The 15,071-nt window shown below is 42.0% G+C and overlaps 1 protein-coding gene across 6 annotated transcripts in view; it reads left to right on the top strand.

Moving 5' to 3' along the window:
- Nucleotides 1–15,071, top strand: part of MYH10 (myosin heavy chain 10) — a 1,407,286-nt gene that overhangs the window by 270,098 nt on the left and 1,122,117 nt on the right. For all 6 annotated transcript variants that reach the window (XM_078654665.1, XM_078654664.1, XM_078654663.1 and 3 more), the window contains one exon: nt 8,740–8,803. In XM_078654665.1, the coding sequence (XP_078510791.1) occupies nt 8,740–8,803 (64 nt within the window). The remainder of the gene's footprint in view (nt 1–8,739; nt 8,804–15,071) is intronic.

Below are 15,071 nucleotides of genomic sequence, written 5' to 3'. Positions count from 1 at the left end.
AATTTACCCCCTGACTGCCAGCCTTTTGTGGCAGTGCTTACCGGGGTGCCCGTGCTTAAGCCAGGCAAATATGAGACTTATGCCGAACTCAAGAACAAAACAGTATTCTGGCTAAAGGAAAATAGACCTCTGCCTAATTCCATGGGAGGCCGGGTCATCCATGTGAGGAGGGTTAGTTGGATTGGCACCAGGCCAAAAGATATAAGGGCAGACTGCATCATAATCAATTTTGATAACCCCACGGTTGCTAGCTATGTGTGTAGTTTTCCCACTAGAGAGGGCAGCACAATCGGAAGTAGCGGAGGTATTGGCACGCATGACCTAAGCTACTTTAATCCTAGAAAAGCCTCTGCAAGGCCAGTGAGAACCCCAATTTGGGAGGGATGGGCTCGTAGACAAGTTTACCAAAACCCGTCACAAATAAGCCTGTCTTGTAACAACCCATGTCCATCGCCTAATTGGCCATGGCATGGTTTTTGCCATGTTGCTTACCAACCACCTGTGAACCCATCATCAGCGCCTAGGGAGGACGTTTGTGGTAGTCCAGGCACAAGAGGGGAAGTAGTGAGGCCGTTTACCTACCATCTCTCACCTTCTGGTTCTGATGCTGGTTCTCCAGCATGGGAGAGATTTGAACATCTTGAACCTATCTTGCCAATTTTGGTGGTCCCTAGCGGGGAGGGCCTAGCCACAGGTGTGATGCCTGTTCCTGGTCCTTGCGATAGCTCTTCTGTCGAAGGGTCTTCGCCGGGGCAGGCAGTAGATGGCAACAGGGTGTTGAAGGTTGTCAGCTGGAACATAGCGGGTTTGGCACGCAACATTGACATTCCCGAATGGAACGCATTTATTGAATCTTTCGGGATATGTATGTTCCAGGAAACCTGGTGCTTGGAGCCTCGACACAAAGTGGGTTACACTAGCTACTTTGTACCGGCTATTCCATCGCTCGGAGGAAGAGGTCGCCCCTCTGGTGGCCTTCTAATCTGGGTAAACATTTCTCTGGGTTATTCCATTCGGTGTATAGATACTAAGTCCCTCGACTTACAGAGACTAACAGCTAGAGGGCCACGTGGGGGGAGGGCGCTTGAGATTCTCAACATTTATGTTAGAGGTTCCAGGGGTGGCATGCCTACACTGTCGCTTACGGGCGTTGACGACGAGCTTAGCTCCTGTGGTGCTGACTCGTTCGTCATGCTCGATGGGGACCTCAATTGTACCTTTGAACCCCTAGCAGTGGAGGATATACTGGGCAACCAGGAGGATGATGCTAGGAGAGGTATCCCCCCCCTTTCTTTGTCACCAATCAAGAGATGGACCCAAAGTACCATTGACCTTAACGCCCTCTGCATGGAATATGGAGTAAGGGCAGTAAATGGCAGGACAAAGTCAGATCCTTGCGGTGCACATACATTCAATAGGGTAGGTCAATCCTCCAGAATTTATTATATTCTGTTGAACTATAAACTTTGGAGCCACTTGTTGGATATGGTGGTTCTCCCCTCCACCGATAGTGACCACAACCCCCTGTCCTTGTCACTGTCCCCCTTGTGGACGGCCGGGACTAATGAACAAACTCCCCATGATTGGAAATCGTCACGTGAAGTCTGCCCTTCAAATTGTGGGAGACGGTTAAAATGGAGGAATATTGTTGGCAACGAGGGCAAGATTGTAGAAGCAAGATCAATTATGGCTAATGTCCTGTCCAGGTTGGAATTTGACACAATTAGTGTCCATGAGATCTCCACGTTGTTTGGCCAAACCACTAAAGCCCTAGGCAACCTTTTTTCAGTTCGTAATGCAAGTATAAGGCCTAACAACAGATGTTGCCCTAAGGGCAATCCAGGTTGGTATTCCCCTGCCTGTCGTAATGCCAAAAGGGATCTAATCAATGCAGTTAAACTTAAGGACGGTGGCTTGATTAGTAATGCTAGGAAAAGCTATAGAAGGGCTCTGAAGACATGGCTCTTTGCCAGGGCCTACCCTTAGTTTTGGGATCTGCCTTTTATGATTCTTTATTGATAGGCGCCTTGATGTCTCCGGACTAAGTTGCGCTATATAAGTTTTCATTCATTTCATATAGAGGTGCCATCTCCAGGGCAAAATCAGAGTGGGAGAACCAGTTTTGGTGTGATCTGAAACTGGCAAGCTCTGCTAGGAACTCGAAGGGTTTTTGGGAATTGATTAGAGCTAGAGACAAGCCTGTGGACTTGCTTATAACTTGCAATATTCCAGAGGCCTTGTGGTTTGACCACTTTTCTTATCTTTATAACGTGGTAACGGGTAACGGGGAAGATCCCATTGATGCCCCTCCACTAGACCACTTTGAGCTGAGCATAGATTCTTTGTTCACGGCCAAGGAAGTAGAGGATGCAATTAAGTGTCTTGTCCCTAATAAAGCTGCGGGCCGGATGGCCTACCAGGGGATCTGTTATGTATTAATCCGTTAGAATGGGGGAAACTTATTGCCGCACTACTGAATGCTAGTTTTGCTGATGCGGCTCTCCCAGAATCCTGGAGGGGTGCTGAGGTCGTCCCGATGTTCAAGAAAGGAAATCCGGACGACCCAGCAAATTATCCCCCTATAAACCTACTGGACTCTGCCCAGAAGGTGGCAGGAAAGGTGGTCTTGGGGAGGGTTCTGCAGTGGGTAGAGGAGAAGGGTATCCTCTCCGATTTCCAGGCAGGTTTTAGATCAGGTACTGGGACAATTGAGCAAACATTCCGGTTGAGGATGCTCTGTTGGAAAGTGGTGGTACTGGGCAAAGGCAGTCTGTACCTTGCATTCATTGATTTGCGGACTGCCTTTGACTTGGTCCCCCGTAGTCATCTCTGGAGGGTGCTATCTGGGTTGGGCTTACCCCCATATTTACTGACTCTGCTAATCAAGCTGCATGCAGAAAAGTTTGCGCAAATTAGGTGGGGTAACCAGGGTCAAAAGACATCACGAATACCTGTAAACAGAGGCGTCCGCCAGGGAGGTGTTTTGGCCCCCACTCTGTTTTCATTGTATGTTAACGGAGTGGTGGACTACCTCTTACAAATCCCTTCAGATGCTCCATTGCTGGCGGGCAGGAGAATACCCACCCTTCTGTTTGCAGACGATACCCTCCTGATCTCCAAGACCCCGGCAGGGCTGCAGAGCCTTCTAACTAGTTTTCAGTCTTTCTGTGACTCGAGGGGACTAGAAATTAATACTGGGAAGACAAAGTATCTGGTTCTAAATCCCCCGAAGAAGATTGGTAGGTCACCTACATTAAAATCAGTCCCCCTAGAAAGGGTCAAAGAATTTGACTACTAAGGAATTCGCCTCTGTGACACCATGAGATGGAATTGTCACCTCCAAAAGATGCTGTTGAGCCATAAGAGGGTGGTGGGGGCATTACTTAAAGAACAAAAGGCCTCCTCCCTTAAACCGATCGCTCCGGTACTTGACATTTACAGGGCAAGAGGTGTGAGTGCGGCTCTCTATGGGGCAGAACTTTGGGGTGCGCAGAATGTGGACCAGCTGTCTTGCTCAGAAAATAAATTCTTTAAGGACCTAATGGTGCTTCCATACAGCACTCCAACCTTGCCACTACTTCTTGACATGGGTAGTTGTCCCATTAGAGATCAGGCAAGGTTGCGTCCTCTCCTTCTGTGGGCTCGCATTTGGAGAGTTCCAGAACTGGCCAGCTACGCAGATGGTTTGAAAGAGGTTTTGTCAATGCCAGGTTGGTCCAAAATTAGCTGGTTGAAGGAAGTCAAGCGATTATTGGTAGAATTGGGTCTAGAAGAAGCTTGGCAGTCAAGGACTACTCCCCCTAAGTCTGTCCTGAAAAAACTGTATTGGAGAAGGGTGACAGATGTGCAAAACAATAATCCCAATCAATGTAGGTCTACTGCTGAATTTCTCTTAGTGAAGGAAGTCCCATTTTGCGAGCCCTATCTCGATATTATATCAAAACCCAGAGATAGGGCACTTTATTTTAAATTTCGAATAGGAACACTTTCTCTGGGTGAACTGACGGCTAGGTGGAAGGCCCCGGGCCAGACAATTCCCTTCTGCCCGCATTGTACGATAAGGATAGAGTCAGTTCCCCACTTCCTATTATTATTATTATTGGGACATTTATAAAGCACTGCGTTACGCACACCGGCGTGTCCACGCACTATTCGAATGCCCCGCTTATGAAGCTCCCCGTCGCAGGTGGTTGAAACCTCTCTGTAGAGAATTAGGTACCAGATACCATAGGGAGGCCTTACGAATTCTGAAAACAGATCCACGGCCCCTTTTTGCCTGTGGCATGGCGAAGTTTTTAAGCTGGGCATGGCTGATCAGATCAAATAGGCTTTTGTATCTTGTTTAATTCTGGTTTTAGATTGCTATTCTTTTATGTAATTTATTGGCGCCTTCGTACTATGAATTGTATGTATTTTTGCTATGAATTGGCCCCTTTTATCTTTTTAAAATAATGTGTTTACATGTATTGCTTTTTAAGACATGTTCTTTGTCGAAATAAAGCCATTTGACTTGACTTGACTTGATTTAGAATTTGTGGCACATTATTTTGTTATTTGCACCTTTGCTCGATCTTTACCTAACAGCACAATGGAATTTTAAAGCAGTTAAGGCTCTGTTCGAGACGACCTGTTTTAAAAAAAAAAAAAAGAAAACGATTTAGGCTTTATTTTTTAACTCACCTGTCTTCCCGCATTTCTTGCTCGGCTGCCGACTTCCCAGCCCCGGTCCACCGCAGCAGTGTGCCGTTTGAGTGGAGGGCGACCAGGAAGCAGGCAGACCAATCGCTGGACACTTCCGGTGGGCGGGAGGGCGGAGCCAGGCTACCACGCTTCGCACTACATTAGACAAATGTGCCAGCGGAAGCCCAGCACAGCACCATCAGATACTCACGAGAGGCGCTAATAAATCTTGCACATAACCCAGGTAACAACCTCTCACAATGTGCCTTAGCCCCCCCCGGATTCACGTTTGACCCGATCTGCCGTTCCTGTAAATGGTCCAGTATGGGGCACAGTCAAACAAGCAGACAGGCTGCTCCCAACCATCCTAAACTATCTTGTATTTACCTTAACACAAGATCCTTCCTAAATACTCCCCTGACATATGGGACCTCCTTAATGAAAGGAATCCCGATCTTGTTTTCATCACTGAAACCTGGATGGATGACAACAACTCCCCAGATAATGCCAATGCATGACCAGCTAATTACAAAATTGTCAAGCAAGACAGGCATGGCCGCAGGGGTGGAGGGGTAGCAATCATGTTCAAAGATCATCTGACTTGTCAACCAGTTCAAGTGGCACCACAAAATAAACATGAAATACTCCCCTTCCAAATACTTAATGAAGGCCTTATCATTCTGGCGGGAGCAGTGATCTATAATCCCCCAGGTCACCAAGCAAACCTCAGTACCAGGTTACTCACCCAACATCTTCCAGTCTGCCTGAAATACAAGAACTACCTGGTGATAGGGGACTTTAACGTACATTATGAAAATAAAGACAGCCCGGTCGTCTCTCAACTGGAGAGTGACATGCAGATACTTGAACTCAAACAGTGGACTGAGGTGCCCACCGACATAGCTGGTCACACGCTTGACCTACTCTTTTTTAATATCGAAGCCACTTGCATCCATGAGATTAAGCCATTACTTTGGATAGACCACTCGCTCATAGCATGCATAATGGGTCGACCAGTTAAAGGAAGTTAGTTCTGCAAAACTCATCAGTCATCAAATCGGGCCTGGAGGCTAGTTACTGAATCTTCATTCCTAGCACACTTGACATGCTCCAACATACAGACCTTAGGGGATCTCCCAGTATGTACAGGAGCCGCTAACCTTGAGTCAGAGATCTGTACAACATTGGATAAACTGGCCCCAATACAGAAACACAAGCATTTGCCAAGACCGCAAACGAAAAAATGGTACACCCCACAACTTAAAAAACTCAAGAGGAAATGTCAAAACCTCGAACATCAATGGAGATTCTCACAGAATGAATCGGACAAACTGAGGTACAAATCCGAACTTAAATCTTACAATCACGCCATAAAAAATGCAAAAAAGTCCTACTATGCCCTCCGAATCAATGAGAATTGCAACTCTGCTAAAGAACTGTACAGAATAGTCAGAGAACTTCATAAACCAGCCAGTATGTCCCAAATCTTACCCCTTCAGTTGACGCATGCGAAAGAATAAGTGACTTCTTCTCGGATAAGATAAAGAAGATCTATTCCACCTTCAAGTCTCCCACAAAAGCTGATATAACGAACAGGGACCTCTCGATTCCCCATCCAGATGCCACATCAGATAAGTGTAATCAGCTGTGGTGTCCCACAGGGAGCATCATTAAGCCCCACCTTATTCAATGCCTATGTCTCCTCACTGGCTAAAATCAGCAGGAAGTGGGGCATTGGTATTTGCTCCTATGCTGATGACACGCAGCTGATGGTGGCCTTGGATGAAAAGCCTGAGGTCACTAAATCAAAGCTACACAATTGCCTCACGGAGATGGCTCAATGGATGCATGAGCATTGCTTAAAGTTGAACACAGGGAAATCTGAGATTCTACTCTTCGTGGGTGCCAAATTAGTTTGGGATGCCACATGGTGGCCACACACACTTGGCACCGCCCCAACTCCAAAACACTGCGCAAAAAACCTGGGCATCTCCATTGATGACACTCTGTCCATGAAGGACCATGTATGGGCCCTCTGCGGCAAAGGTTTTGCAACCCTGAAACTCTTGGCCAGGTTTTTTTCCCTGGATACCGCTAGACTGCAGAAGATCTGTCACACAAGCCTTGCTGGTCAGTCAAATGGATTATGGGAACGCACTATTTGTAGGCATGAATGAGCTCCTGTTCACGCGACTCCAGGTGCTTCAGAACGCCGCCGCCAAACTTGTCTGCAACAAAGGCAAGCTAAGTTTGGCTTCAACGTGCATGAAGACCTTGCACTGGCTACCCATGCAACAAAGAGCAGCATTCAAGCTGCTCAGTCACGCACATAAGGCTCTGTACCGAACTGGCCCTATAATACTCCAGGAGAAAATCGAGTTTTATGTCCCTATTATGAGTCTGCGGTCACTTCATCTAGTTCTGGTCAGAACTAAGCGCATTAGGAAAGCGAGGACCGGTGGGCGATCATTCTCTTATCTGGCAGCTAAGAAGTGGAACGAGCTACCTCTGGATCTACGGCTCTCTTCCAACTACATACTGTTTCGGAAAAAACTAACAACTCATCTGTTCCCCTAGTATTAATTCCCACTCTCGCAGCCGTACCAGGATATTCGCTACCAGTGCCTTGATATCCCTCGGGATGAGTGCAGCACTCAATAAATAAATAAATATGCGTACCCCCATCTTTGCTTTGCATCTTGGTTCTGAAATGTTGATAGTTGCCATTTCAAAGGGTTCTTCTCTACTGCTCTGTAGTCAGTTAAATGAAATATCAAAAACTAAAATCTCCCTCACCACCTACAGTTGTTACATTGCCATTATTTCAATACTAAGAGTGTGACATTAAAATAACTATTCAAAGATACAAACAATTCCCAAAAATATTTTAATTAATTTCTTTTATCAAAAATACTTTTATCATCTTATTCTCTTTTATTTATAAAAGGTTTTTCTTTTACAATTATAAAACACTGATATACCAATTATTGAAAATCAAAATATACATATACAAAATACAATATCAAAGAACATAGTATACATAACAACTGACAACCCCAAGAAGAGAGAGACGCACCAAGTTCACACAACACCTTTCATACCACACTCTCACTACCCCCAACACACATCAAATCAATCTGGGAGGATCTGCTACAGAATGGTATAGTCGTTTTGGTTGACCATTTCCAGCAACTGCATAAAGCAGGGTCTTGACCAGGCTATGTTTGACACGTTTCGGTGGCTAAAACCGGAATGACATGCCACCTTCTTCAGGACCAGCCAGATATAAAGAGGGGCGTCTACTCAACCAGGGGAACGAACAACTAAAAGGTCCTCTCATATTTGGGAGGGTCCATTCAATATTCAATTTATTCAATGCCGGGCAAGTCAAAAAGAAACACTCTCCCTCATGTGTGAAATATCAGACTTAGGATCCTCTATCACTTGTCCTAATAAATGAGTGTGTCTGCCACGGTGTCTCATATTTCATCTGTAATCGTATTTTCAGCGTGTCAACTCATTCAACCAGTTGTTCCGCCATGTCTGGTGACAGATATATATACCTTAGAAGGCAAAACATGCCTATCCCAGCTAATGCCCCAACTGTCTCTGTATCACGGTTTCTTCCTAAAGCAACAAGTTCCAATGTGCTTATAGGTAGTTCATTCCTCACGTATGTCAAAGGCTGTTTCATAAGCTCGCACCAGTCAGTCACTTCTTTTAGAGCCCTTCACGTGGCCTCATGATATCCTCAAACAAACCGCAGCATGCTTCAAGGAGTAACTGTACTTTTTTAACTTATTGGTAATATTAAGTCTTACAGACATCTAAAGCTATATGTGCCATGACCTAAAACTATTTTGAGTAAGAGTTCTCAGTTCTGCCACTTGAGATTGACATACGTCATCATAGCGTGTAGATGTTCAATTTAATGTTCTGCAAGTGGGCACACATCAATCTGTCTCTGCAATCTATGACTCTCAACTTCTCTGAAGGGTGTGAACGTAGTGCATCATTTTCCAACACTTAATTTCCATCTTTTTTTATTTTGGTTTGCAGGGCAAGTTTATAAGAATCAACTTTGATGTCACTGGTTACATCGTTGGAGCCAACATTGAGACATGTATCCTTTTTGGTGCCTGCTGTTGTTAGGGGATTTTGAATTCTCTGTTCTGCTTCAGAGTGTTCAGGAATATGGATTCTAGAATGCAGACCATATCGTTTGTAATATAATTCGAGTTTGAGTGTTGGTTTATCATTGTGAAGTTATCAAGTTTGCTTTATTTAGGCATTTGCCTGCCTCACTTTTCATTGATTGTGGAGAAAACATCTGTTGTATTCTGTATGGGAAACATCCTTTACAACGAAACTTTTACAACGCAGTGCTTTTACAACGCAGGTTTTACAACGAAAACCATTAAAACGCATTGCACTGGGGGCGCTCTAGGATAGGGAGTAGTTTTAATTTACTATCCAACACCTTCCCTACTATCCACGGGGACTGGAGTTGGAATAGTAAATTAAACTATTCACTATCCAGCACCCCAAAGCACTATGCGTTGTAACAGCATGCGTTGTAAAAACTGCGTTGTAACAGCATGCGTGGTAAAAGCATGGTTGTAATGTCATACATCCATTCCGTATACACCCTCATAAAACGAGAAAGCACAACAAAAAAAGTTGAGGATAAAAAGGCAATTTTTTTATTCAGGGCATACATTCCTAGTGTGATTCTATCCAGAAAGGTTGGCTTTGACTGATGATGTTAAAATGCTTTAATTTGAATCATTGTGTAGTAGATTAAATACTCCGTTAGCCAAATTGAAAAGAGTTTGCTGGTTTTTGCAATCTTGAACGGAAGATTATTTTATTTGGTGAATGCATATTTTCGGCGGCCAGCTTCCTGGATCATATATCTCCTTTTCCAGAAAGATTTGACACCACCTGGAAATGTGGTCCTGAAAGATCTTACAACCAAAAGTAGTATTAGACTAATACGTGTATTCTTCTTTCAAGGTTTACTGTTTATTACATTAAAAAGAAACAAAAATAATAGTTATTAACTAAAAACTTTACGTTTTGTCTTTGTTTTGATTAGGACAGTATGTTACCTCCTGCACTTTTCAATATGCTGGGGCAGTGCACTCGTTTGGTGGCTTTTGGGTGCAGACTTGTCAGAGGCTACCCAGCATCTTGTTGGCCGGGTTAATGTGGTCTAGTTCGTTTAATAAGGGAAAGATCACTAAACATAGGCTCAGTAAAGCTGGAGCCTTTCGTATGAAATGTAGATGAATAGTGGTTCTACAGTGAAGATGTCTAGTACCTGTTGGGTGCGAGGAAATACAATAAGGTGTCTGTGTTCCAAAGACTTACTTGAAGGCTACATTTTCGAGATGGTCGTTAAGGTGAAAGTCTTTGATAGAGTTTTTTTATCACTCTAAGGTAGGACAACATACCATAAACGTTGGTGGCAGGCTGAATGTAATTGCTGCTATTGACTCCATGTATCTTCTTTGAACAGTAGAACTCGACTAGTACACCACAGCACGTTTTGTGTTGGCAACCAACATGCCAGGGGATTCGATGATCAGTGCCCCCTAACCTTCTTTTTGCCTCAAACGCCTCCTCCTGTAAACATATTTAATGCAAGGGGATGATATGGCTCTGTTTTACAGTGGTAAGGTCAGCTTACATCTCTCATAAATAAGGTATACGAGCTGCCCTTGATGGCAACAGTTTTACATAGAAGTCTGCCAATTTTCTTGGTGTGTTCTTCTCCAAATTCAACAATTAAAAAGGCTTCCTTTTGTGGTGCTTAGTGCAAGGAACAGGAGTGCAAGTCTGGTGCTTAGACTGTTCATGGTTCAAAACAGCTTGAACTTTATGTAACAAGAAGCCAACGTACAGGCCACAACGCAAATTCTGTTTGATAGTGGATTCTCATGAGTTTTTGCAACTGGGTATTTGTCAAGTTTATGAAAACGATGTTCCACTAGATCTCTTTAGATATTATCCCAGAGTTCTTGAGATTTTTAGACATTGATCCAATTTCAGAAATACATATTTGGGTGTTAATTGAAAAGGGGACCCTTGGTGATTGAGGTTACTGGGGTTTGGAAGACTGGTCCTAGCCAAATGTGACTACGAGGCTCATGAACAAAACCAGAAGCAATGTTAATAGCTGATGGACTAGGCAAACTGTTGGTTGTTTTTGGACAATTCACAAGAATTTTCAACTAGTAAAAGCTGATAATTACAGGGTATGGATTTTCAAAGAGCAGATTGAGGTTTCTGTGTGAAAAGTTACTTAGAGAAATGATTTCATTAGATTGTAACTCCGCACAAGAAATTGCTATGGTTGGAATAAGTTTCTGGATGACGAGAGATTTGTAGATTACATTAGTCATACTGTAATGTCAGAAGAATCCTGAATGAAGCAAGCATAATTAAACTGTTTTGAAATAACGCGGTTCTGGCCAGCGTATAAGAAATCAGTTTTTGCAGCTGTAACACTTGTTGACTTGTTCTTATTATATGTGCAGCGAAGTTATTTTTCTGACTGAAGTAATTAAGCAACAATCTCCTTATTCTGCTTGGACATTCTTGCAGTCAGGTTAGAATTTGAAGAGTATGATTGATAGCAAATATCGTGCAGCAAGAACAACTCTTCTGTTCTGAGTGTTGCTTTACAGACTAAAAGACCAAATTGAAACCTTGCAGGGTTGCAGAATTTGTTTTACATAAATATCCTTCCCAGCCTTAGTGACTTGTAAGGGATCTGTGGGATATACATGGAAACTTTCAGATTATGCGGGGTTTGGAGGAGGACAGTAGGGCGACTTGATCCTATATAAAGTTTCAAAGTTCACATTGGTCTGTGCAGAGTGTTTCGGAGCAAGAGAGTGCCATTTGACTCAGTCATGTGCATCTCTCAACTTTGCCCTCTCCTGGACAAAGGAATGAACATGAAACCTGTTCCGTAAGTTACTGAGGTTTTCATTTCATCAAAGGGAGTGCTTTACTTATTGTTTTGTTTATTTGGCCTTAGTGTATAACAGTATGTTTGCCTTTGAAGGTTTGTGCTCATGTCACCATCTGGATAACTGTGCCTATTGATTCATTGCTATACAGATGCCTAAAAGCAAGTGAGAAGCCTACGCACTTGCCACCCCATAATGATGGTAGCTGTCTTCAAGGCAACAGACACTACAGCATGTGTTGAGTGAATCTACACTAAACTTACCAGCATTGCAGCATCGGAGTATATAGGATATGATGCAGCACCACTCCGGAAGTAATTTCTAAAACCATGTCACCTTTCCCTGAAGTACAAAAATCATACATCTACTCGTCAGTGGGGCCCATAACACCGCGAGGCACTCACAAAACACTTCCATCCTACTTCATGGATCGGTGAGATTCAAAGGAGAGCTGCTGTATCATAGTGGAGTGTCTAAACTAAAACTGGATATTTATACTATTCACACCTGCAGTTTAAATGAATTTACCATGGTTTTTATTAACAAAACATTTATTTAGACACGCCACCATTATGGTCGAATCTGCTAGTAAAAAATTAGGCGTAGGAAAATACAAGACCAGCTTAATTCTCCATTTATCTAATTTTATTAAAAGCAAAATTTAGCATGTCTGAAAATGTTTTCACTTTATTTCTTTCTTTATTCAAAACGACATTAAAGGAATAAGAGTTTTATCTCAAACAGTTATATTCATTTATTTTAGAAAATTCTGAAATAGACATTATTATTTAGATTTCAGTGATACAAGTATTAGCAAAAGACCGATAGTTCCCAAAATTCATTTTCCCCTAACTTCCCTAACTAATAACCTCATCTAAAGCTCAGTTCTCATTCAAAAGGAAAATAGAAAATTATTCTAAGTCTTACATCTCAGGAAAATCAGCATTCTGACAGCATCTCTGGAGGAAAACTGAAGAGGAGTTTTTCTTAGGTAAAATCAGCACTTTTGATACCTTTTTCCCTAACTTTATCTATCTACAAACATAACTATCAGCATAAACTCGAATTCTGATTGGACAATTTAGGGGTGGATGAGCATCGCCTCATCATTCTAATATTCGCTTTCCGTTGCGTCAACTGGATTTTAAAGGGTCCTTTGTTTAAGAAAGTCTTTGGCCTAGTCACATCCTCAACTAGCAACTCCATGGACTTTTCCCACGTTCAGTAATTCAAATGTCCATTCTTTTGGCAGTCATCAGGACTTCCAGGGCATGTTGGCCCTGAACTATTTTTGTTCAGGCACAGGCAGCTCGCATTCATTCTAGTCTTTCAGCCGCGCATGCGCATTATCTCTCGCTGTCACAGTAATCAAGAGACTCCATTTTTCAGTAGGGCTCACAAGCCAGAATGGGAACTATCATAGAAACAAACACAAATATATGTTAAATATGGAACTATTGCCCTTCTGTTTATCTCCCCCATACTGAGGTTTCCCTGTTAGTTACTACCTAGCAAATAAGCGACATTTACGCAATTTATACTCACCTATCCTTCGGTTTCCGCCACAAATACATGTACAAAAAGCACATATATGCCGTTTTCGATTATTTAATAGCTGCTCATTAGTTCAGGACACGACAGAATCACATATTAGTTAATTATGATTGCAACATAAGCAAAATTAGTTTCCCACGTATATTTGTGTAGGTGCAACTTTTATTCTAGGTTGGTTAATTTCACACATCACTCCAGTAGTTCAAGTTATGGTTATGGAAGTGTGATTTTACAAGGGGTATACAAAATTTTGTTTTTCCACCTTGCTCCATCAACTCCCTCCTTGGGTGATTTTATCACCAAATATCTCCCACAATTTTGCAAATTTTATCTAAACATGTTTCAAGTTCTTCAGATTAGTATAGTTTAAACTCTAGTATCTTCTTCTCTGGTTTCCCCAAAGACTCTTTCTTGAAATTCCTTCATTTCTATATCATAGTTTTCCCTTTCTCGTTTTTCTTGAATTACGTTCTTTATTGACTTTCTTGCATTCCTTCTTTTTCTATATATACAACATAATCTTATCATCAAAATCGCTAATACTATTACTGTTACTAGAATTAATAATTGAACTACCTATTTCTTGAAACCAATGTTTAACTGCTGAAAGACTTTTACCAAGTCGTTCAAGAATACCCGCAACCTCCAGTGGTTCAATTTCTCTATGCAACTCTGTAATATTTGTAATATACTTTTCAATATTTTGACTTTTGTCTGGAATGTAGGTACAACAGTGCTGTACCTTTAAAATTCCACAAACTCCTTCTTCTTTTGCCAATATTATATCAAGAGCAAGACGATTTTGCATTACCATAGTTCTCATAGCAATCATTTCTGTGTTTACCATTAAAAATCCACCGGCTGTGTCTGTTGACAAGCGATCTACTATCGTTGACAATCTTCGAATTCGATTTGCATTAAAAGATATTCCCACTGCTGGTATCAGTGCTCCAAAAATATCACCTATTATTTCTATAACACTCTCTCTTTTTCGACGACTTAAAGGTTTACCTATCTCATGTATGCCATTAGTACCTCTATCTACATGAAAGATTTTAGGAAAGCCCAAACCCACGTAGCAGGTCCCGTACCAGTGGTCCGGTAATCTATAGTAAGCTTTGTTCCCACAGATAAAATATATACCAGGTAAAACTGGATCTTTTCCCCTTTAAATCCCCAACCCCCTATGATTCTATACGTGTCTGTACATTGACTTGCTCCCACAAAATAATTTTCATACACAGTGTTGTCACTCCTAATACAGAATTTCCCTAACAATGGAGTGTCTATATTTATGGCTACATTCACATTTCTTTCATCAAGATTTTCATCTTCAAATGTCCAATATTTTGATTTCTCATGCCTTACTTTTTCTTTACGTTTATAAGCAATTCTTCTTTCTTCAACCATATCTAAAAATGCTTTCTCTTCAACTCTCATTTTACATGTCAAATTATTTTTGAAGGCGTACTCGTGGCTCAATTCATCTATTTCCAAAAAGAATTCCCCCATTACTGTGGCGGGCTTTATTTTATTCAGTGCATTAACAATTTTCAGCTTAGCAAAAATATCATCCGAATTTGAATAATGGTATTCTAATTTTCCTGTTTGGTAAAACAGGCTTGCAATCACACTACATGTGACTCCATATGTAAGTGGAAGGTGGTGATATGTCACTCCTTCTGAAACAGATGCAGGTAATTTTACACAAACGTAGCATGTATTTCTGGTTTATATACATGCTGCTTGTTAGACTTTGATTCCACATTTTGTCCACTTGTACTCACATTATGTTTCAACTTCACTAAATTATCCTGAAAAGGAATGACAATAGCTAAAATTATCCATATCAATAAT

This window comes from Lissotriton helveticus, chromosome 7 (assembly GCF_964261635.1).
Source record: "Lissotriton helveticus chromosome 7, aLisHel1.1, whole genome shotgun sequence".
In the NCBI taxonomy this organism is placed as follows: Eukaryota; Metazoa; Chordata; class Amphibia; order Caudata; family Salamandridae; genus Lissotriton; species Lissotriton helveticus.
The sequence above is the reverse complement of the archived record's forward strand: the minus strand, read 5'-3'. Positions and strand labels throughout refer to the sequence as shown.